The sequence below is a fragment of the Natator depressus genome, chromosome 14 (genome assembly GCF_965152275.1).
Source record: "Natator depressus isolate rNatDep1 chromosome 14, rNatDep2.hap1, whole genome shotgun sequence".
NCBI lineage: Eukaryota > Metazoa > Chordata > Testudines > Cheloniidae > Natator > Natator depressus.
Window position 1 is genome coordinate 40648263 of NC_134247.1, and position 23616 is coordinate 40671878.

The 23616-nt window shown below is 52.0% G+C and overlaps 1 protein-coding gene across 1 annotated transcript in view; it reads left to right on the forward strand.

Moving 5' to 3' along the window:
- Positions 1–23616, forward strand: part of LOC141998573 (uncharacterized) — a 49807-nt gene that overhangs the window by 7193 nt on the left and 18998 nt on the right. Inside the window, 1 exon segment of the mRNA XM_074971445.1 lies at positions 9363–10840. Coding sequence (XP_074827546.1) covers positions 9363–10840 — 1478 coding nt within the window.

Here is a 23616-nt window from a genome sequence, read left to right on the forward strand (position 1 = left end):
ATTATGGAGCAGGGCCTGCAGGTGCCACTTCCTATCTCTTGCCCGCCCAGGCCATGGCAGTAACCTGTTCCCATAGCTGCTAAAGTTTGTGCAGCTCCATGCAGGACATTTTGCACCCTTGTGAAAGTCACTAGTTTCCCCTAAATGGTCCCTGGCCACCGGCTGTGAGAGGGACAACCAGAGGAGGAACATGGGGCCGTTAGCAGTGCAGTAGTACAATGAAACGTGTAAGATTTTGCAGGATTGGGATTTTAGTTTGCTCGGCTTGGGGGTTTCTCTCTACTGATATTTGGTCTGTTCCTCACACCACAACTTTCCCCAGTTTCCTTCTTCTCTGACTGCAAAGTAAGTTTCAGAGTAACAGCCGTGTTAGTCTGTATTCTCAAAAAGAAAAGGAGGACTTGTGGCACCTTAGAGACTAACCAATTTATTTGAGCATGAGCTTTCGTGAGCTACAGCATCCGATGAAGTGAGCTGTAGCTCACGAAATCTTATGCTCAAATAAATTGGTTAGTCTCTAAGGTGCCACAAGTCCTCCTTTTCTTTTTGCAAAGTAAGTGTTTCTACAGATACCAAGATTATTTTTAATACGGTAGCAGCTAGAAACTGCAGCCAAGACCGAAGCTCTATTGTGCTCAGCATGGTACTCTATATACAGAGGGTGAGAGACAGCGCCTAAGGGACAGAGCTTCTTGTCTAAATACACAAAACAGACAGAGACATGATTCTGTAGGTACTGGGAGCGTCTCCATGATTAAAGCCAGGCGCTTAAAGCAGGTTTTCAACTTCTGACATGTAAGAGAAATACATAAAGCATGGGGCCATGTTCCCAGCTGGTGTAAATCAGCCTAGATCCAGCAAAGTCAACACAACTTTGCTAAGTGACAGCCAGTGAGATTCTGGCCATTGTTTCTGCCCTGGAATCACACATGCTTTGTGTGTATATAAAAAGATCTTCTACACTTTCCACAGTATGCATCCGATGAAGTGAGCTGTAGCTCACGAAAGCTTATGCTCAAATAAATTGGTTAGTCTCTAAGGTGCCACAAGTCCTCCTTTTCTTTTTGCGAATACAGACTAACACGGCTGTTACTCTGAAACCCACCGTGCTGCAGCGTTTCTGGTCACAGGCTACAAGCACGGCTGAAGAAAGGTGGCGTTGTGTGGACGGGCTGAGCCAGACTTGTAGGAGACACAAGGCAAAGGGAGAGAGAGGAGAGAGCAGAACTAAGGTGGGGAAGGAAAATGATGCCTGAGGGGAAGGGTGACAGCACAACCCCAAGTCACATGCCAGGGGTGGTTCAGGATTTAGCCGAAGCTTGTGGAATAGAGGATGTCGGCTGGTTCCCCCTCTCTGGTTAGCCCTGCTCAGGTCGTCTTTCAGCAGCAGGATGATGAGAGCCCAATGGTGCCATGCTGGGCCCCAGGAGACAGTGGGTGTGAGACACCCCAGGGTACAGTCTGTTGAACTGCTAAGTTCTCCATCCCAGGGCATCTTTCACACCGCTTCCCCCTTTGAACAACAAACCCCTTCAGGCTCTTCTCCCACACAGCCACCAGCCTTCAAAGTCACTCCCAGCTATACAGGACTGAGTGCCACTCGCCAGCCACTCATGAAGTAAACTACAGAGCAACATAAACCAATTCACTAGTCCTAGCCTTGCACCCCAGAAATGTGAGTCTTGTACTGCCCAGTCTGTGCGCTGTGCTGTCCAAGCTCTTTAATTCGTTTGTCCTCCCCACAGAGGATGCTGGTCAGGCAACAGCCTTGTTATCTGAAGTGAAATTCCCCAAACACTTTGATGAAAACACACTGGTTTGGATAAAACAATAAAACAAGTTTACTAACGAGAGAAAGGTAGACTGTAAGTGGTTACAAGTGATAAAAGTGTAAAAGGTCCAATTTGGTTACAGAAAAAATAAATGGTCAACATGCATTTTAAATCCTACATTTTATCAACCTAAGTAAGATGTGAAGCAAACAGCTTTTCCCACCCCACCCCATGTTGCAGGCAGTTCTTAGTACCCAGACTGGATTTCCTTCCAGCACTTGGTCTCCAGTGCTCCTGTTGTCTTTCAAAGGCACTTTGTTGCCTTCCAAAAGATGGGGGAGGAGAGGTAAAAATGGAGGCCACTCTCCCTTGTTTTTATACCACTCTCGTCTTTGAGGTTAACCCCCAGCTGGCGGGCAGGCGACAATCAGTCTGTGGCACACGTGAGCTTCCAACCATTCTTCAGGTGAAAAACCTGCAGTACCCACCGACTGAAGTGAAGAAACAGATTGACGGAGCCAGAAGAGTACCCAGAAGTCTCCTACTACAGGGGGAGGATCGCGGGGCTCAGGCCCGGCCCAGGAAGTGACTCGCAGCCTCTGCGGGGACTCCGGCTCCCAGGCTCCCGGCGAGATCCCCGAGCCCCGGCGGCTGGTGCTGGGAGCCCGGAGCCCGGGCTGCAGCCGGGAGAGGGGAACCTCCAGCCGGGCCCTACCCGCTGCTCCCCGGGAGCCTCTCCCAGGGCAGAGCCCCCAGCCCGGCCAGGGCCCCTTCCCGGCCCGGCCCCTGCCCCGGGGGGCCCCGCTCAGGGGGGGAAGGTAAGAGAGACCCGCCCCCCCGGGCTGCAGGGGGCAGAGGATAAAGAGATGCAGGGGGGCTTGTGGGCAGGACGGGAGAAGGGGGGGAGGAGGCGGGTGATGGGGATGCAGGCGGGCAGGATGGGATGGGGGAGGGACAGGGATGATGGGGCGATGCAGGGGGAGGGGGGATGTGGGGTGGCTGGAGGGAAACTGTGAGAGCAAGCGCAGACTGGCTGGGGGAGGGGAGAGCCTGGGGCGGGGGGAGGGGGACACAAGGCAGCTCCCCCCGCCCCATGGTGTAGGAGAGGGTGAGGGGCTGCCCCTCCCAGCAGCCAGCCAGATTTCTTTTCCTGGATCTGGTCAAACAAGCTTTGGGGAGTGAATGGGCAGGGGACTAACCCCTCACACGGGCGGGGGGGGGGATTTCAGATTTTGAGTGTGGGGGGGCAACTTTACACCAGTGTGTTTGGCCTACATGGGGAGGGGGCTCCCTGTGTGTCTGCGAGTCCCAGAGCTGCTGCCCTCACAGACACAGACAGATTCAAACCTTTGTTAGCTGTGGCCGTGGCTGATTTGCCTAATGAGAGCAAAGGCGCACGTCAATGAGGCAGTCTGCCCAGGGGGATGCAGGGAATACAGACTAACACGGCTGCTACTCTGAAAGTTTTTTAGGCACCCAAAGGTGCAGCTAGGCATCTAGTGGGGTTTACAAAGCACCTGACCTTCTAGGCACTTTTGAAAATCGCATTAGGTGCCTAAACACCTTTGAAAATCTGGCCTTTAGTCTGTGTGTGCCTCAGTGTCCCATCTGTTCAATGGGGATAACAGCACTGCTCTGCCCTCGCCGAGGGGCTGTGAGGTGGTTAGACCTTGTGAGGCGCTCAGGCACTGTGGTGACGGGGCCCCATAACTACCACAGGTCGAGTGGGAACCTCTCTATACCACCGCTAGCCCTTCCCTGGGTTTTGGCCCCTTCTTTTCACCTATGCCCCCAAATCACCACCTTTTCTGAATGTAGCCTTTACTCCGGGGGGAATTCTGGGCCGCTGCGCAAGGCAGAATTTTTGGGAAACTAAATGTTGTGTGTGCAGAATTTCCTTCCTTCCACAGCCCAGCTCACACAGAGAAGTCACTGCTGGGTGGTGGGAGAGGGAGCTAGAGGGTTCCTGGCAGCTGCAGTTCCCAGCATGTCCTAAGGGAAGGAGAGGGTGGTGCTCAGGGTTCCCCGTGCAAGCTGTGACGGAGCATCCGGCTGTTTTTCCCTCTGGATCTCTGGGGTGTGGGGGTGCAGGTATCTGGGCAAGGGGGGGCCCTGTGGCTGGGCTTTGGGGGTGTGGAGATGCAGGTATCTGGGCAAGGGGCGGGCCCCGTGGTGTAATTATGTCTTGTTACTTTGACAAATAACATTTGCAGAATTTTACAATATTGTTTGCAGACTTTTTAATTTTTTTTTTTTTTTTTTGGTGCAGACTTTTTAATTTTTTGGAGCAAAATGATCCCAGGAGTAAACCTTGGCACAGAGAGCTTGGCTGGATTTCTTCTGAGTCCTCCACATTCTTTCTTAAAACACTCCCCTCCCTTCCCCCCCACTTCCTGAAAAGGGATTCCTGTTTTACAGGCAATTACCAGCACTTTCTTATGTTAATCACCCTGCCTCTGTTTGTCAACACAAAACTGACTCTCTGCAGGACTCACATTCCGCACTGACTAAGAGCTCCACCTGGGACCACAGTGCCTGCTCGAAACTCCTTCGGGGGTGGGCTGGGTCCTGCAATTGGCCCCCCTGCCCTCATGGCTCAGAAGCTCCAAGGCAAATATGTAGAGCCCACCCCCTCCCTTCCCGCATACCCACACCCTGCTCCCACCTTCTTATTTGATTTTTAATAAAAGACAAACTCATGACCTTTGGGGGTCTATTTCCTGACTGTTCAGGGTTGCCCGGGCTGCCCAAGGCCCTGGGCTGATTTCTGTACAGGATTCAGATCTCAGCCACACCCAGTGTCAGACCAGAGTCACTGCTGGGTATGGCAGGGGCTGAGTGTGGATGGGCCAATGGGATCAGCCTCCACCTGCCTGTCCCTGGGGGCTACAGGGGGAGACCAGGGGAGCTCATTCATCAGGTGTTGCCACCAGAGGGCTCCAGTTCTGGCTAAGGGAGAAGAGGAGGCTGGTGTGTGTCTCGCTGCTCATGTTATTATAGCCCTGGAGTGCAGCTCCCTGGATCAGAAGCTGCTGCCCCCTGCATTTAGACCTGGGAGCTCAGACTGAGAAGCTGCTTCTTACCCAGCAGAGAAGAGACCTTTGTTAAAGCCCCTCTGTGCCCAGCCAGGGTGGGGACTTTCTCCAGTGGCTGGAACTAGCCCCTGGGGCTCTGCTGACCCCAGCTTCTGATTTGGAGCTTGCAGATGATGAGATGTGGGAAAGGGCTGGGGGCCGGGCAGAAAAGTGACTCTTCACAAAGGGCTCCTTTCAGGGACCAGCTAGTGAATTTGGCCTGCATGGGGAGGGGCTCCCTGTGTCTGTGAGTTCCAGAGCTGCTGCCCTCATGGACACAGCCAGGTTCAAACCCTGTTAGCAGTGGGAGGGACTGATCTGCCTAATGAGAGCCAAGGGAGAGGGAAAATAATAAAAAGGGAGAGTGGAGGGACTGGCAGGGGCAGCAGGAGCGAGAAGTGGGGAGGCAGGTTCCCAGCTCCCAGACCTGCCCAGATCCATTCCCTGCACCCTCCTGGGCAGACTGACTCTCCTGGGAACAAGGGGAGGAGCTGAGAGAGGAAAAGCCAGTTGCTGACTCTGCTGAACACCCCACTACTGGGGCGGAGGGGGAGGGGGGGCGGCTAGAGGGGGTTACACTATACTAGTGGTTTCCAACCTTTTTACGCAAAAGATCAACTTTTGAATTTGGATCTATCCTGCCCCTTCTCTGAGGCCACACCCCGCTCCACCCCCTCTCCCTCCATCACATGCTCTCCCGCACCCTCACTCACTTCCACTGGGCTGGAGCAGAGGGTTGGGGTGCTGGAGGGGGTGCAGGCTCTGGGCTGGGGCTGAGGGCGACTTCCCCCAGCGCCGGTGGGTGCTCGTGCCTGCCTGCTCCCTGCCCCTCCTCAACTCCACCCCTTCCCCATCCCCATTCCCCGCCCCCCTTCCAACTCCTTCCCCAAAGTTCATGCCCCAAATCCACCCCCTCCCTGCCCCTATTGGATCCCTGCCCCAAATCCCCACACTGGGAGAAGCAGGACCCATCCGCTTGCTCGTTGCGGGGGGGGGAGGGGGGTAGGTGAGCTCGGGTGGGGAGCTCCTGGTGGGTGCTCTGCACGCACCAATTTTCCCTGTGGGTGCTCCAGCCCCAGAGCACCCACGGAGTCGGCGCCTATGCCTGAGGGGCTTGGGGTTTGGAGGGGGCTCTTGGCTGAGCCTGGGGCAGGAGGTTGGGGTGCAGAAGGGTGTGAGGGGTGCAAGCTCTGGACCGAAGTTTGGGTGCAGGAGGGGGCTCTGGGCTGGGGCAGAGTGTTGGGGTACAGGAGGGGGTGCAGGGTGCAGGCTCTCGGAGGGCCTTTGGGTGCATGAGGGGGCTCAGGGCTGGGGGAGGGGGCTCAGGGTACAGGAGGGGGTTTGGGGTGCTGGCTCTGGGAGGGCACTCTGCGCTGGGGTTGGGGTTTGGGAGGGGATACAGGTTGCAGGCTCCGGGGGGGCGGGTGGCACTTACCTCAGGCAGTAGTGGTGCAGGGCTAAGGCAGGCTCCCTGCCTACCCTGACCCCACGCCACTCCTGGAAGTGGCCGGCTCGTCCCTGTGGCCTGGGGGGGGGCGGACATAGCTCCGTGCCCTGTCCCTCTCTGCAGGCACCGCCCCCACAGCATCCAGTTGCAGTTCCCCGTTTCTGGCCAATGGGAGTTGCGTGGGCAATGCCTGCAGACAGGAGCAGCGAGCTGAGACCCCCCTGTGCCCCGCCCCCAGGGGCTGCGTTGCCTCAGGGCCGTGCCAGCTTCTTCCGGGAGTGGCATGGGGCGAGGGCAGGCAGGGAGCCTGTCTGAGCCCCGTTGCATCGCTGGACATTTAGCGGCCTGTGATCGAGATCGACTGTCAGAGGCTCCAGGATCCACTGGTTGGTGACAACCGCACTACGTTGCAGGGCAATCCCTTGAAGTGGCTCCTTTGATTCTGCTCTTTTTCTTGAGTTTGGCGCAGAGATGCTGTTACGGGGAGAGTTTAAAACTGCCCCGGTGGGTTTAGTCCTGCTGGGACGGGACGGGCCTGGCCTGTGTTGTAATAAACTTGGTTTCTTTCCAGCATGGCAGAGTCCAGAGCGTCTGTGTGCAGGGAGAGAGCCTGGGGGAAATGGGGGTGTCACATGGATTCAAGCACCTTCTGAAACCCCCCTCCCCTCCCATTGCCTCTCTCGCCCTGACAGGCTGAGGAATCACGTCCACATTTTGCTCCAGATCGACCCAGGAGACAGGGCAGGGAAATGGCTGTGATGGAGCCAGCTGAGGTAGGGGCTTTTCAGGGAGCTGCTGGGCGGGTGGAGGGAGAGGGAGGGAGGAGACAGGGTGTGATAAACCTGTTGATTTTCGGAGCTGGCCCATTGGCTGGGGGGAAACATTCCCCCATTTCTGAAACAGGTAAGACCAGTGATGAGCTGCCAAAAGCTGAAGAAGTGGTTCCTTCACTCGCTCTTGGTCTTCGGCGGCAGGTCCTGAAGGACGTGCTGCCGAAGACCTGGAGCGAGTGAAGGACCCGCTGCCAATGTGCCACCGAAGACCCAGAGCGCCGCCAGGTGGGTAAAAATTACAAAGGGATTCTCACGGGAGCCTCCCCAGCCGAGAGAACAGGCAGGCCAGACCCCTTTAACAACCGGTTCTAAACCGGCTTCAAAATTTAACAACCGGTTCACGTGAACCGGTGCGAACTGACTCCAGCTCACCACTGGGTAACACCCCCCTCAGCCGGGCTGAGAACTTTTTCCAGACTCCCAGTGCTGGAGCCTGACCCCACTGGCCAGAGGCTGCTGTGAAATACAAAGGGAAGCTGTCGGGATTCCTGTCCCCGTCCCCGGCTCAGAGCTCTGCTTCCCGTCAGCCTGTGGCTGGCAGGCGTGTGTGAAATGAGAAATGCCCTGCTCCGTGTGCTGGGGGGAAAAGGAGCTCTCACCTTCTCCCACCCCCTGAAGTGTCCTGGCTGCTCCGAGCAGGGTGGGGGTGGGATTCTGATTTTCTAGGCCCCCCAGAGCTTCCGAGATGTTCATTTTTTCTTCTTCCTTTCCCGTGTGACCAGTGGGATTGTGGCTGGGGCAGCAGGTGCTGAGTGGGGGACTCTTGTTGTTCCAGATGCCGGTGACCTTCGAGGAGGTGGCTGTGTATTTCACCCAGGGGCAGGGGGCTCTGCTGGACCCCGCTCAGAGAGCCCTCTACAGGGACGTCATGCAGGAGAACTACGAGACGGTGACCTCGCTGGGTAAGGGATCCCTGTCCCCTCGGTTATTAGAAAGTTTCGGGCCTCCATTTCTGACTCTGGTCAGGTTCTTCCCTGGTCAGTTAGATGAGAGGGGAATGGGTTCCATAGTCCATAGCTGCCGTGTGAAAGAGACCTGCATCTCCAACCCCCCTCCAATGGGACCAGAGTGTCAAAACGGAGATGCTAAACCCTCCCCACCATTCCAGCTTTCAAGGCCAAGAAGCCATGTATTGTCCTGTGTGTATTGTTTCTCATTTGCACACAGAATCCCTGTTCACCTCCCTCCTTGGGACTAGCTCCAGCCCTGGGGAGGGCTCTGGGCTCTGCAGGGGTAACTTCAGAGCTGTGTGTGCGTCAGCAAGGGCCCCAGAGTGCACAAATCCTGCAAACTCCTAGCGAGGGTGTAAAAATTCTCTCCACCTCCCCAGACATCTGCGTCTCCCAAGGGGGCTCAGTGACCATGTTCCTGTCCCTTTGGATTCCTTATTCTCCCAACACAGCACGGGGACAGGTTCCACTCACGGATTGTCCTTTGTGACAGACACACTCCCAATCCTCCATGCAACCTGATCTGGTCTGATTTCACCCCCTGCGCAGGATTTCCCTTTCCCAAACCTGACCTCATCGCCCGGCTGGAACGAGGGGAAGGGCCGTGGGTCCCGGATCTCCAGGCCTCGGTGGAAAAAGAGATCCCAAGAGGCACTCGCACAGGTAAGGACTGACAGAAACCATCGGGCGAATTAAGGAAAAAGTTGAGAATCCCAGAAATGTGGTGTGAGTAAGAGCCCTCAGTTGCCCCTCATCTCAGCTGGAGTAGGGCTGTAGTCAGCAGATATTGCTCATGTCTTTCCACCCAGCCTATTAGCTGCAGGAGTTTCCTTCCCAACTTTCCTTCTGCATGAGTGTTTGGGTGGGAAGTAGAGGCAGAATCCAATTACTCAACCTTCAGAGTGTTAGCAGATTCCTCTTTCTCCCCAGCACAATGACTCCTGTTTTGACTGTCTCTCTCCCAGCAGGTGATGAGCAAGAAAGTGAGAACGAGGAAGGGAATCACCATGAGGAAGTTCCCGGGGAAGTGGAACCACAGGGGACCTTTGTGGGAAGAGCTGAAGGGAATTTTTCCCAGTGCTTGGAGGAGGGAGAAGCCTGGGGAAATTGGCACAGGTCAGAGAGGCTGTTGGGAAACCACCCAAGGAAGAAAGTGGATGAATCTATTAAAACTGAGGGAGGAGACAAGGATTCCACAGCTCACCACACAAATCCCAAGGAAGAAAAACCCTACCAGTGTCTTGAATGTGGGAAAAGATTCATTCTGAGATCACACCTTGTGAAACATCAGATAATCCATATTGGAGAGAAACCTCTTCAATGCTTGGACTGTATGGAAAACTTCAATACCTGCTCACTTCTTAATAACCATGGGAGAAGCCACACGGGAGAGAATCCCTATCCATGCCTCGAGTGTGGGAAATGTTTCAGTGGGAAGTCAGAACTAATTAGACATCAGGCAATCCACACAGGAGAGAGACCCCACAAGTGCTTGTACTGTGGGAAAAGTTTCACACGGAGATCAGGCCTTGTTAGACATCAGGCAATCCACGCAGGAGAGAGACCCCATAAGTGCTTGGACTGTGGGAAAAGTTTCACATGGAAATCAAGCCGAGTTACACATCAGACAGTCCACCCAGGAAAGGGACGCTATAAATGCTTGGAGTGTGGGAAAAGTTTCAGTTGGAAGTCCGGACTTATAAAACATCAGAGAATCCACACTGGAGATAGACCCCATAAGTGCTTGGACTGTGGGAAAAATTTCATTCGGAGATCACACCTTACTAGGCATCGGAGAATCCACACAGGAGAGAGACCCCATAAGTGCTTGGACTGTGGGAAAAGTTTCACATGGAAATCAAGCCTAGTTACACATCAGACAGTCCACCCAGGAAAGGGACGCTATAAATGCTTGGAGTGTGGGAAAAGTTTCAGTTGGAAGTCAGGACTTATAAAACATCAGAGAATCCACACTGGAGATAGACCCCATAAGTGCTCGGACTGTGGGAAAAGTTTCATGCGGCGATCACATCTTACTAGACATCAGAGAATCCACACAAGAGAGAGAGCATATAAATGCTTGGTTTGTGGGAAAAGCTTCAGTAACAGCACAAACCTTACTAAACATCGGAGAATCCACAGAGGAGAGAGACCCTATAAATGCCTCGAATGTGGGAACTCTTTTGGTTGGAAGTCCAATCTTATCACACATCAGAGAATCCACACAGGAGAGAGACCCCATAAGTGCTTGGACTGTGGGAAAAGTTTCACACGGAGATCAACACTTGTTACACATCAGACAGTCCACACAGGAGAGGGATGCTATACATGCTTGGAGTGTGGGAAAAGTTTCAGTTGGAAGTCCAATCTTATCACACATCAGAGAATCCACACAGGAGAGAGACCCCATAAGTGCTTGGACTGCGGGAAAAATTTCATACAGAGCTCACACCTTACTAGGCATCAGAGACTCCACATAGGAGAGAGACCCCATAAGTGATTGGACTGTGGGAAAAGCTTTAGCTGCAGCTCACAACTCACTCAACATCAGAGAAGCCATACGGGAGAAAGACCCTATAAATGCCTCGAGTGTGGGAAAAGTTTCATTGGGAGTTCTCATCTTGTTGCACATCACAGAATTCACACCGGTGACAAACTTCAGAAATGCCTCAAGTGTGGGAAATGTTTCATGTGGAACTCTACCCTTATAATACATCAGAGGATCCACACAGGAGAAAGACCTTATAAGATCATCAGCTAGTCAGTGATCCTCTGGTTGACGGGTTCTGGGGAGGACACTGAGGATTGAATGGTTGGGGTGGTGGAGCTGGGAAGCAGGGGGAGCTGGGTGCTGGATTATCGAGTGTTTTGGGGATCATGGGATAAGAGGCGAGGGAGAGCACAGGGGTAGAGAGGTGCTGCCTCTCATCACTCTTCCCTTCTGTCCCTTCTCCCTGCCCCCTCTGCATTCAGACAGCACCACTGGGAGGGGCTGATTCCCACAGGACCCTTTGTGGGAGGCCTGGAGATCCCACCTCTGCCTCCACAGCATCAGCCTCTGAACGTCTGTCTATGGTAGGAAAATTGTTGGGATTACCTAGCACGTCTCCCCTGACTCTCCAACACTCTTTCTAGCCACACTGACCCTGAAGTATATTATCTATTCTGACCCTCGCCATGAGCAGAGTGATTGTTAGTCCCTGAGTTCCCCCTTTGGGGCCGGATTGTCTCATTCCCAGCCAGTCTCACATTACTCCAGGCCGTGCTGAAAAGCATTGAGTGTTTGTATATTTTTCTCCCTTAGGGAGCAGAACTAAACAGATGGTAAAAAAGTGGGGGCAGGGATAGTTAAATGTGGTGTTTTCGCTTCTGTGCTATTTCAGGGCAATAGGGTGAGTCCGAGGTATCCCCTCCTTCCTGTATCACCATCACCCTCCACACAGCAGCCTCTGTCCAAGCGATGGAGAGTCTTATCCTGTCCCTGTTCTACCCCTCTGCCTCCTAAGGTGTCACTTACCACCGTGTTCCTGGCTCTAGATGCTTAAGAATCAGCTTTGATTTCTGTGATCCTCCATGAGACTTTGGAGGGCTGGAGAAGAAAGTGTCACAGACCTGCAAGGGAGGGGAAGGGAGGAATCCCAAAGAACCTCAAAGCAGAGTTTACCTTTCTGATCGGTTTCTATGTATTGCTGAAATTGCTTCCAGACTTTTCTGTGCTCGTCTAGATCATTTGTAGATGGGAAGTGTTTTTTTGTTTTTGTTTTTATTTCTTATGATGATACTAAAACTTTTCAGAGTAGCAGCCGTGTTAGTCTGTATCCGCAAAAAGAAAAGGAGGACTTGTGGCACTGTAGCTCACGAAAGCTTATGCTCTAATAAATTTGTTAGTCTCTAAGGTGCCACAAGTCCTCCTTTTCTTTTTGCTAAAACTTTTGTAACTCATAAAACCGAATTATTAGGTAAGAGGTGAAGCCAGTTTAGCCACTTCAGAAGAAAATGGCTACATTTATTTTCCTGATTTTGAGCCTTCAGATTCTCTGAGATTTCACTTTATGAATGTAAAAGTGTTTTATAGCCTGCCCTGGAGTGTGGGTTTTTCTCTATTCCAGAAGGCTGTTTGGTCACAGACTTTGATATTAGCTTAGTTTAGATGTAGCTCAGATTTATTGAGGACTTAATGAATGCCAGAATAGTCCTTTTTTATTTTATTTTAACCGTATTCTACCCTTTGTGATGTGAACTTTGTTTTATTTGAAGAATGGCAAAGGTCTGTATGTCTCAGCACATACACTGAGGGTGCCAGCTCGCGTCAAACGCCTTTAGGTGTGTTAGCAGGAACATACACTGAGGGTGCCCTTTGAACTGTCTACACCAGTGTGAAGTTGTTGTGAGAGGAAAACCAGACCATGGGCCTTTAAGTGTGTTAGCAGGAACAATACTCACACATAGAGAGTGGTATTGTCACCCCAACACTTCAAAAATCATGAGTCAGACCCCCCAAAATCGTGATATTGTCTGAAAAATCATGCCATTCTTACAAAAGATGAAATCACAATTTCTTTTTAAGTCCACCTGTTTTATGATCTCCTCCTGCCTACTCCCAGTGCAGTGTGACTAACACAGCACTGCCCACCCGTGCATATTTATGAAAAGGAAGTGTATTTTGGCTCCTGCTGCAGGAGTTCTCATAATAATGCTAAGATCTCGGACCTTTACGCAATTATGGAGCAGGGCCTGCAGGTGCCACTTCCTGTCTCTTGACCGCCCAGGCCATGGCAGTAACCTGTTCCCATAGCTGCTAAAGTTTAGCTGCTAAAGTTTGTGCAGCTCCATGCAGGACATTTTGTGAAAGTCACTAGTTTCCCCTAAATTGTCCCTGGCCACCGGTTGTGAGAGGGACAACCACAGGAGGAACATTGAAGACTCACTCATGGATGAGGAAACTTTTCTCCCCCTCAAAAAGTCGAGGCATGCCCCATACCTTTTGTGGCCCTTCTAATGCCTCCGATCCTGCCGATCTCCGGCAGGAAGCCCTGACTCAGGAGTGGGGGATGCAGAGGAAGATGATGGAATCTTCACTCTGCCTTGCTCCTGGTCCGGAGCAGAAGCAGTGCCCGGAGCAGCCCTACCATCTGCCTCGTTCTATCTCAGACACATGGAAATAAATTGGTTCGTCTCTAAGGTGCCCCAAGTACTCCTTTTCTTCTTGAAACCAATGGGGCTATTAGCAGTGCAGTAGTACAATGAAACGTGTAAGATTTTGCAGGATTGGGAATTTAGCTTGCTCGGCTTGGGGGTTTCTCTCTACTGATATTCGGCCTGTTCCTCACACCACAACTTTCCCCAGTTTCCTTCTTCTCTGACTGCAAAGTACGTTTCAGAGTAGCAGCCGCGTTAGTCTGTATTGGCAAAAAGAAAAGGAGTACTTGGGGCACCTTAGAGACTAACCAATTTATTTGAGCATAAGCTTTCGTGAGCTACAGCATCCGATGAAGTGAGCTGTAGCTCACGAAAGCTTATGCTTAAATAAATTGGTTCGTCTCTAAGGTGCCACAAGTCCTCCTTTTCTTTTTGCAAAGTAAGTGTTTCTATGGATACCAGGATTATTTTTAATACGGTAGCAGCTAGAAGCTGCACCCAAGACCGAAGCTCTATTGTGCTCAGCATGGTACTCTATATACAGAGCATGAGAGACAGCGCCTAAGGGACAGAGCTTCTTGTCTAAATACACAAAACAGACAGAGACATGATTCTGTACGTATCGGGAGTGTCTGCTTGATTAAAGCCAGGCGCTTAAAGCAGGTTTTCAACTTCCGACATGTAAGAGAAATACATAAGCATGGGGCCATGTTCCCAGCTGGTGTAAATCAGCCTAGATCCAGCAAAGTCAACACAGCTTTGCTAAGTGACATCCAGTGAGATTCTGGCCATTGTTTCTGCCCTGGAATCACAGTGTGATTAAGTGATTAGCTCCATTGTTGTAGCTGGAAATGGCTATTCTCTGTGATTTAGCTTCCCCAGGTTTGTGCTCCTTGGCAGCCAGATGCTGCGTCCTTGCCCTTTGAACTGGGATCACCCCCAAAATAAAGTCACACAGCCCTGTGTCTCCAGCTTTTTCCCTTTAGATCCCACCTTTGAGGCCATGTGCATGCTGAGAGAAAAGAGGTTTTTTCTAACTAAGGGTCCCCAAACATTAGAAACAGATCTTGTACAAGCCTGCTGGAGATAAGGTAAGTCACAGCTTCACCTTGTTGTAGCTGATCGAGATCCACCCCACCCCACAGTGTTCCTCTCTACCAATTACACTGAGGTGAAACTACCACTTGCATTGTCTACACCAGGGTTGGTCAATAGGCGGGCCAGGGGACAAATCTGGATCTCCAGATACTTTTGAACAGACTGCAAAATCTTTTATTATCATTTTTGTTATTATTGTTGTATTGTTTTCTCTGGAATCTGGATCTTGAATATACCTTGACCAAGAAATTAGGACCCTGACAAAAAAAAAAAAATTGTCCCTGATCTACAGTATGAGTTTACAATAAGAGAAAGAGAACCTACATCCTAGTGCAGACAAATCCTCAGAGACCGTCTCTTGGAGCAGGTTTCGCCCTTTACACCTCCATGACCACCACAGTTATTGCTGATGAGCAGGAGAAATGCAAAATATTTCCTATGTCTTTACCCAGCTTTGAATACATTTCAGTACACACGGGAACCAGGCTAAAGAGTCAGCACTCTATGGCACGCAGCTGAGGAATTCCTGATTTATGTGGCTACAGCCAGCACAAGAGACAGAGCACAGGCTAGCCAGTGACATGTCAGAGTAAAACCCCAGCTCTCATCAGAGGGACATGCCGGCCTATTCCCCATTGTTGTTGTGTCCTGCTGAACATCTAAGTTCCTAACTCCCCTCCCCAGGGAGAAGCAGAATTATGGTCACGCCCTGGGTGATGACCAGGTGCAGCTTGTGTGCTGGTAACAAGCTGTAGCATGTTTGCTCTTGGTTGATTCTCACTTGAGCTCATCGGTATTTTCTCCTCTCATCACCCTGAAAGTGAAAAGGTCTATAACTCTCTAATCACACCCGCAGCATGTTGGATCATATTAAAGAAGTTCTGTATTAAAATCACAAATGAGTTTGATTCTGCATAGTTTAAAATCCAGGGTATTACTAATTAAGAGGTCTCTTGGTTTTTGGTACTGTTTCTCTCCCTCTATGTGTGAAACTTGCAAGCTGCTAATTGCGTTAGTACATTCTAAGACAGAGTCTGTTCTCCAAGCAATTCACACAGAGAGAGACTCAAAGCAATACTCTGTAACAACGGAAACAGCACCCAGAGACTCTGCGCCCTTTTGTTGTATTAACAATTGTGATTAAAATAGAGATAGAGGATGTATGTGGATGGATGCTTGGTGTGGATAATAACTGAATGATCAGGGAGGTGCCAGCCGAAGAATCCAGTGTCCATCGGCTGAAGAAGGCGTCAAGTGGAAATCACCAGAGGACCCCCGGAGGGCAGACTGGAATCGACCCAACAGTTACCTAACAGTAACTATGGTAACTATGATAACAACCTTGCAGAACCTGTGTGTGTGTGTTTGTATGAATGAATGTGTTCATAAATATGAGATTGAATGGAATGTTATAGCTATTAATAACTGCTTACTATGATTCTTTCTGTATTCACAAGAAATGTGGTATTTTGCCTTTTCCCCTTTAATAAGATCCTGCTTGTTTTTATTTTATTGGTATAACAAGCACCCCTGAATTCATGCCCTGCACACTAGTGTAATAATATTTGCACCAACATGCCTTCAAGGGTGTCAGTGAAAAGCTCAAACAACGAGGAGTCCTTGTGGCACCTTGGAGTCTAACAAATTGATTTGGGCATAAGCTTTCGTGCGCTAGAACTCACTTCATCAGATGCATGGAGTGGAAAATATAGGAGAAGGTATATATGTACTTGTGGGGTTGGGGGTTTAAATTGCGACAGACACAAAGAAGGGGGCCCGATTAAATAAATTTGAGAACCACTGCTCTACGCTATTATGGTCACCACTTTTATAAAATGAAGATAAAACTTCTACAAAGTCTGCCTTGTGAGGTATCATATGAAAAGTCATTGTCTGCTGAACATTATTGTTCTGTTAAAATGTATGTATTAACATTGGGTATGGAGTTGTGAGATTTTGCTACATGTTTGTTCCTGAAACATGCCGTAACGCTGAAAAACGCCCTCGGAGCCAGGTGCTCTGTAAATCTGAAAGACTAGCTCCTCAGAGCCAGGTGCTAAGTGTCCATTGATTGCTTAGCCGGCCATTCACCAGCAGGGGAGTTGTGAATAAGAAATGTACTGGTTTCAGAGTGGTAGCCGTGTTAGTCTGCATCAGCAAAAAGAACGAGGAGTACTTGTGGCACCTTAGAGAGTAACAAATTTATTTGGGCATAAGCTTTCGTGGGCTAAAACCCACTTCATCGGATGCATGCAGTGGAAAATACAGTAGGAAGTTAGATAGATAGATATACAGAGAACATGAAAAAAATGGGTGTTGCCATATCAACTCTAACGAGACTAATTGATTAAGGTGGGCTATTATCAGCAGGAGAAAAAAAGCTTTTGTAGTGCTAATCTGGATGGTCCCTTTCCAACAGTTGACAAGAAGGTGTGAGTAAAAGTAGGGGAAAAATTAGCATGGGGAAATAGTTTTTCCTTTGCCTAATGACTCATCCACTCTCAGTCTTTATTCAAGCCTAATTTAATGGTGTCCAGTTTGCAAATGAATTCCAGTTCTGCAGTTTCTCATTGGATTCTGGTTTTGAAGTTTTTTGTGGAAAAATTGTGACTTTTAGGTCTGTAATTGAGTGTCCAGGGAGATTGAAGTGTTCTCCGACTGGTTTTTGAATGTCATAATTCTTGACATCTGATTTGTGTCCATTTATTCTTTTGCATAGAAACTGTCCAGTTTGGCCAATGTACATGGCAGAGGGGCATTGCTGGCACATGATGGCATATATCACATTGGTAGATGTGCAGGTAAACAAGCCCCTGATGGTGTGTCTGATGTGATTAGGTGCTATGATGGTGTCCCTTGAATAGGTATGTGGACAGAGTTGGCAACGGGCTTTGTTGCAAGGATAGGTTCCTGGGTGAGTGTTTTTGTTGTGTGGTGTGTGGTTGCTGCTGAGTATTTGCTTCAAGTTGGGGAGCTGTCTGTTAGCGAGGACTGGCCTGTCTCCCAAGGTCTGTGAGAGTGATGGGTCGTCCTCCAGGATAGGTTGTAGATCCCTGATGATGCGCTGGAGAGGTTTTAGCTGGGGGCTGAAGATGACGGCCAGTGGTGTTCTGTTACTTTCTTTGTTGGGCCTCTCCTGTAGTAGGAGACTTCTGGGTACTCTTCTGGCTCCGTCAATCTGTTTCTTCACTTCAGTCGGTGGGTACTGCAGTTTTTTCACCTGAAGAATGGTTGGAAGCTCACATGTGCCACAGACTGATTGTCGCCTGCCCGCCAGCTGGGGGTTAACCTCCAAGATGAGAGTGGTATAAAAACAAGGGAGAGTGGCCTCCATTTTTACCTCTCCTCCCCCATCTTTTGGAAGGCAACAAAATGCCTTGAAAGACAACAGGAGCACTGGACTGGGGAGGGCAGACCAAGGCTGGAAGGAAATCCAGCCTGGGTACTAAGAACTGTGAACTGCCTGCAACATGGGGTGGGGTGGGAAAAGCTGTTTGCTTCACATCTTACTTAGGTTGATAAAATGTAGGATTTAAAATGCATGTTGACCATTTATTTTTGTTGTAACCAAATTGGACCTTTTACACCTTTATCGCTTGTGACCACTTAAAATCTACCTTTCTCTCATTAGTAAACTTGTTTTATTGTTTTATCCAAACCAGTGTGTTTTCATCAAAGTGTTTGGGGAATTTCACTTGAGATAACAAGGCTGTTGTCTGACCAGCATCCTTTGTGGGGAGGACAAACGAATTAATGAGCTTGGACAGCACAGTGCACAGACTGGGCAGTACAAGACTCACATTTCTGGGGTGCAAGGCCGGGACTAGTGAACTGGTTTATGTTGCTCTGTAATTTACTTCATGAGTGGCTGGCTAGTGGCACTCAGTCCTGTGTAGCTGGGAGTGACTTTGAAGGCTGGTGGCTGTGTGGGAGAAGAGCCGGGAGGGGTTTGTTGTTCGCAGGGGGAAGCAGTGTGAAAGAAGCCCTGGGATGGAGAACTAAGCAGTTCAACAGTCCAGATTGTACCCTGGGGTATGTCTCACACCTGCTGTTTCCTGGCATCCAGCATGGCACCACTGGACTCTCATCATCCTGCTGCTGAAAGACGACCTGAGCAGGGCTAACCAGAGAGGGGGAACCAGCCGACATCCTCTATTCCACAAGCTTCGGCTAAAGCCTGAACTATTCCCGGGATGTGACTTGGGGTTGTGCTGTCACCCTTCCCCTCAGGCATCATTTTCCTTCCCCACCTTAGTTCTGCTCTCTCCTCTCTCTCCCTTTGCCTTGTGTCTCCTACAAGTCTGGCTCAGCCCGTCCACACAACGCCACCTTTCTTCAGCCGTGCTTGTAGCCTGTGACCAGAAACGCTGCAGCATGGTGGGTTTCAGAGTAACAGCCGTGTTAGTGTGTATTCGCAAAAAGAAAAGGAGGACTTGTGGCACCTTAGAGACTAACCAATTTATTTGAGCATAAGCTTTTGCTTAAAAGCTTATGCTCAAATAGACTGGTTAGTCTGTAAGGTGCCACAAGTCCTCCTTTTGTTTTTGCAGCACGCTGGGTTGATCGCTAGGACCCAGGAGCGGCTGGGGGGCGGCTCCGGGGGGAGCGATCGCGGGGCTCAGGCCCGGCCCAGGAAGTGACTCGCAGCCGCTGCCGGGACTCTGGCTCCCAGGCTCCCGGCGAGATCCCCGCGCCCCGGCGGCTGGTGCTGGGAGCCCGGAGCCCGGGCTGCAGCCGGGAGAGGGGAATCTCCAGCCGGGCCCTGCCCGCTGCTCCCCGGGAGCCTCTCCCAGGGCAGAGCCCCCAGCCCGGCCAGGGCCCCTTCCCGGCCCGGCCCGGCCCCTGCCCCGGGGGGCCCCGCTCGGAGGGAAGGTGAGAGAGACCCGCCCCCCCGCGGTCACCCCCGGGCTGCAGGGGGCAGAGGATAAAGAGATGCAGGGGGACTTGTGGGCAGGACGGGAGAAGGGGGCGGGGGAGGCGGGTGATGGGGATGCAGGGGGGCAGGAAGGGATGGGGGAGGGGCAGGGATGATGGGGCGATGCAGGGGGAGGGGGGATGTGGGGTGGCTGGAGGGAAACTGTGAGAGCAAGCGCAGACTGGCTGGGGGAGGGGAGAGCCTGGGGCAGGGAGCAGGCGGCGGGGGGGGGGGACACAAGGCAGCTCCCCCGCCCCATGGGGTAGGAGAGGGTGAGGGGCTGCCCCTCCCAGCAGCCAGCCAGATTTCTTTTCTTGGATCTGGTCAAACAAGCTTTGGGGAGTGAGTGGGCAGTGGACTAACCCTCATTGGGGGGGGGGGGGCAATTTTAACTGTGATTCCAGGGGCTACTTAGGCACCTGAAAACTCTTGGGGTTTTTTTGCTGACAGGCTCACCAGATCTCATTCTGACATTAAAAAAAGAGCATTAGATAAATATTAGACCCACTCAGCTCTAATAGAAACATGTTCTCAAAGTTTGTGTCAAGTCACGTGAGGGACACCGGTTAGGTCTTGGAATTTTTAGTAACTCTTGAATTCAACAATTGAAAGAATTGTAGAAAAATCTGGATTTGTTCCTATCACTTTTTTTGCCGTTCACCAAGTTTGGAATAGATCATTTAACATTCGGAACCATCCTCCTAGGGCAAGACCCCGTGAGTTTATACGGCACGTGCTCTAGGGGTGTTACCCCACTACAAATAGTAAGTTGAAGCTGACTCGAAACAGGAGTGAAACTGAGACTTTAAAGTCCCTTTCCCAGTATTGCCAACTCCAAATGTTCAGAATTGTGAGATTGGCTTTAAAATCATGAGACTGTGTACAAATAATAGATTTGGTGCTTATTTGCCTTCAGCTGTTTGAGCCTTTAGGGTGTACTGGGGTCTCCTTGTGAAGCTTTCTCCACAGCCACAAGGGCGAGAAACTTCATTTTTCTTTAAGAAGGAAGGCTGAAATCATCACACCTCCACCTGACTCCAGGAGCTGGGGCTTTAAGGAAAAGAATCATTCTCCTGAGGCTCATGAGAAAATCATGAGAGTTGGCAATGCTGCTTTCACTTTTGGTTAAAGGCTAGTTACTTTCCAGAAGGCTTTTCAACACGACAGTACAGTGACTGAGTTGCAGTTCTCACAGGAGACTATTTAAAACCAAACACCAGGAAAATTCCAGATTTTAAAGCTGAGGGGGAAAAAATGAGACTTCTGAGGTGTATCAAGGCCATGGCAGGCAGGAAAGGAAAATAAACAGGCCCAGGAGCTCTGGGCAGCTCTTCCTCTTGAAAGGAAGTTGGAGGGTCAAATCTAGTCCTTAATCCAGTAAAACATCCCCTCCACTCATCGATCTTAACATGTGCTGAATAACTATGCACTTTCTACTTAAATAGCAGAGTCATCTTATCCAGGGCTACACATTTTATACACACTGGCTCAGGGATGGTATTTACTGGCAGATTCTGAACTGTGCTGAGCGCACAGATGGTGCCCAGTGAATAATACAAATCATGACAATCATCTACTTTATGGACTCTGAGGATGCAATTTCTGTTCTTTGTTCTGCAATTGGCCTGGATCCAGCTGCAGGGACCAGCCAGTGAATTTGGCCTGCATGGGGAGGGGCTCCCTGTGTGAGTCCCAGAGCTGCTGCCCTCATGGACACAGCCAGGTTCAAACCCTGTTAGCAGTGGGAGGGACTGATCTGCCTAATCAGAGCCAAGGGAGAGTGGAGGGACTGGCAGGGGCAGCAGGAGCAAGAATGGGGGAGGCAGGTTCCCAGCTCCCAGACCTGCCCAGATCCATTCCCTGCACCCTCCTGGGCAGACTGACTCTCCTGGGAACAAGGGGAGGAGCTGAGAGAGGAAAAGCCAGTTGCTGACTCTGCTGAACACCCCACTACTGGGGCGGAGGGGGAGGGGGGGCGGCTAGAGGGGGTTACACTACACTAGTGGTTTCCAACCTTTTTACGCAAAAGATCAACTTTTGAATTTGGATCTACCCTGCCCCTTCTCTGAGGCCTGGCCCCACTCCATCCCCCCTCCCTCCATCACATGCTCTCATGCACCCTCACTCACTTTCACTGGGCTGGGGTAGAGGGTTGGGGTGCTGGAGGGGGTGCAGGCTCTGGGCTGGGGCTGAGGGCGACTTCCCCCAGCGCCGGTGGGTGCTCGTGCCTGCCTGCTCCCTGCCCCTCCTCAACTCCATCCCTTCCCCATCCCCATTCCCCGCCCCCCTTCCAACTCCTTCCCCAAAGTACATGCCCCAAATCCACCCCCTCCCGGCCCCTATTGGATCCCTGCCCCAAATCCCCACCCTGGGAGAAGCAGGACCCATCCGCTTGCTCATTGCCGGGGGGGGGGGGGGGAGGTGAGCTCGGGTGGGGAGCTCCTGGTGGGTGCTCTGCATGCACCAATTTTCCCCGTGGGTGCTCCAGCCCCAGAGCACCCACGGAGTCGGCGCCTATGCCTGAGGGGCTTGGGGTATGGAGGGGGCTCTTGGCTGAGCCTGGGGCAGGAGGTTGGGGTGCAGAAGGGTGTGAGGGGTGCAAGCTCTGGACTGGAGTTTGGGTGCAGGAGGGGGCTCTGGGCTGGGGCAGAGTGTTGGGGTACGGGAGGGGATGCAGGGTGCAGGCTCTCGGAGGGCCTTTGGGTGCATGAGGGGGCTCAGGGCTGGGGGAGGGGGCTCAGGGTACAGGAGGGGGTTTGGGGTGCTGGCTCTGGGAGGGCACTCTGTGCTGGGGTTGGGGTTTGGGAGGGGACACAGGTTGCAGGCTCCGGGGGGGCGGGTGGCACTTACCTCAGGCAGTAGTGCTGCAGGGCTAAGGCAGGCTCCCTGCCTACCCTGACCCCACGCCACTCCAGGAAGTGGCCGGCTCGTCCCTGTGGCCTGGGGGGGGGCGGACACAGCTCCGCGCCCTGTCCCTCTCTGCAGGCACCGCCCCCACAGCATCCAGTTGCAGTTCCCCGTTTCTGGCCAATGGGAGTTGCGTGGGCAATGCCTGCAGACAGGAGCAGCAAGCTGAGACCCCCCTGTGCCCCACCCCCAGGGGCTGCGCTGCCACAGGGCCGTGCCAGCTGCTTCCGGGAGTGGCATGGGGCGAGGGCAGGCAGGGAGCCTGTCTGAGCCCCGTTGCATCGCTGGACATTTAGCGGCCTGTGATCGAGATCGACTGTCAGAGGCTCCAGGATCCACTGGTTGGTGACAACCACACTACGTTGCAGGGCAATCCCTTGAAGTGGCTCCTTTGATTCTGCTCTTTTTCTTGAGTTTGGCGCCGAGATGCTCTTACGGGGAGAGTTTAAAACTGCCCCGGTGGGTTTAGTCCTGCTGGGACGGGACGGGCCTGGCCTGTGTTGTAATAAACTTGGTTTCTTTCCAGCATGGCAGAGTCCAGAGCGTCTGTGTGCAGGGAGAGAGCCTGGGGGGAGTCGGGGTGTCACATGGACTTAAGCTCCTTCTGAAACCCCCCTCCCCTCCCATTGCTTCTCTCGCCCTGACAGGCTGAGGAATCACGTCCACATTTTGCTCCAGATCGACCCAGGAGACAGGGCAGGGAAGTGGCTGTGATGGAGCCAGCTGAGGTAGGGGCTTTTCAGGGAGCTGCTGGGCGGGTGGAGGGAGAGGGAGGGAGGAGACAGGGTGTGATAAACCTGTTGATTTTCGGAGCTGGCCCATTGGCTGGGGGGAAACATTTCCCCATTTCTGAAACAGGTAACACCAGTGATGAGCTGCCAAAAGCTGAAGAAGTGGTTCCTTCACTCGCTCTTGGTCTTCGGCGGCAGGTCCTGAAGGACGTGCTGCCGAAGACCTGGAGCGAGTGAAGGACCCGCTGCCAATGTGCCACCGAAGACCCAGAGCGCCGCCAGGTGAGTAAAAATTACAAAGGGATTCTCACGGGAGCCTCCCCAGCCGAGAGAGCAGGCAGGCCAGACCCCTTTAACAACCGGTTCTAAACCGGCTTCAAAATTTAACAACCGGTTCACGTGAACCAGTGCGAACTGACTCCACCTGACCACTGGGTAACACCCCCCTCAGCCGGGCTGAGAACATTTTCCAGACTCCCAGTGCTGGAGCCTGACCCCACTGGCCAGAGGCTGCTGTGAAATACGAAGGGAAGCTGTCGGGATTCCTGTCTCTGTGCCCGGCTCGGAGCTCTGCTTCCCGTATCAGCCTGTGGCTGGCAGGCGGGTGGGAAATGAGAAATGCCCTGCTCCGTGTGCTGGGGGGACAAGGAGCTCTCACCTTCTCCCACCCCCTGAAGTGTCCTGGCTGCTCCGAGCAGGGTGGGGGTGGGATTCTGATTTTCTAGGCCCCCCAGAGCTTCCGAGATGTTC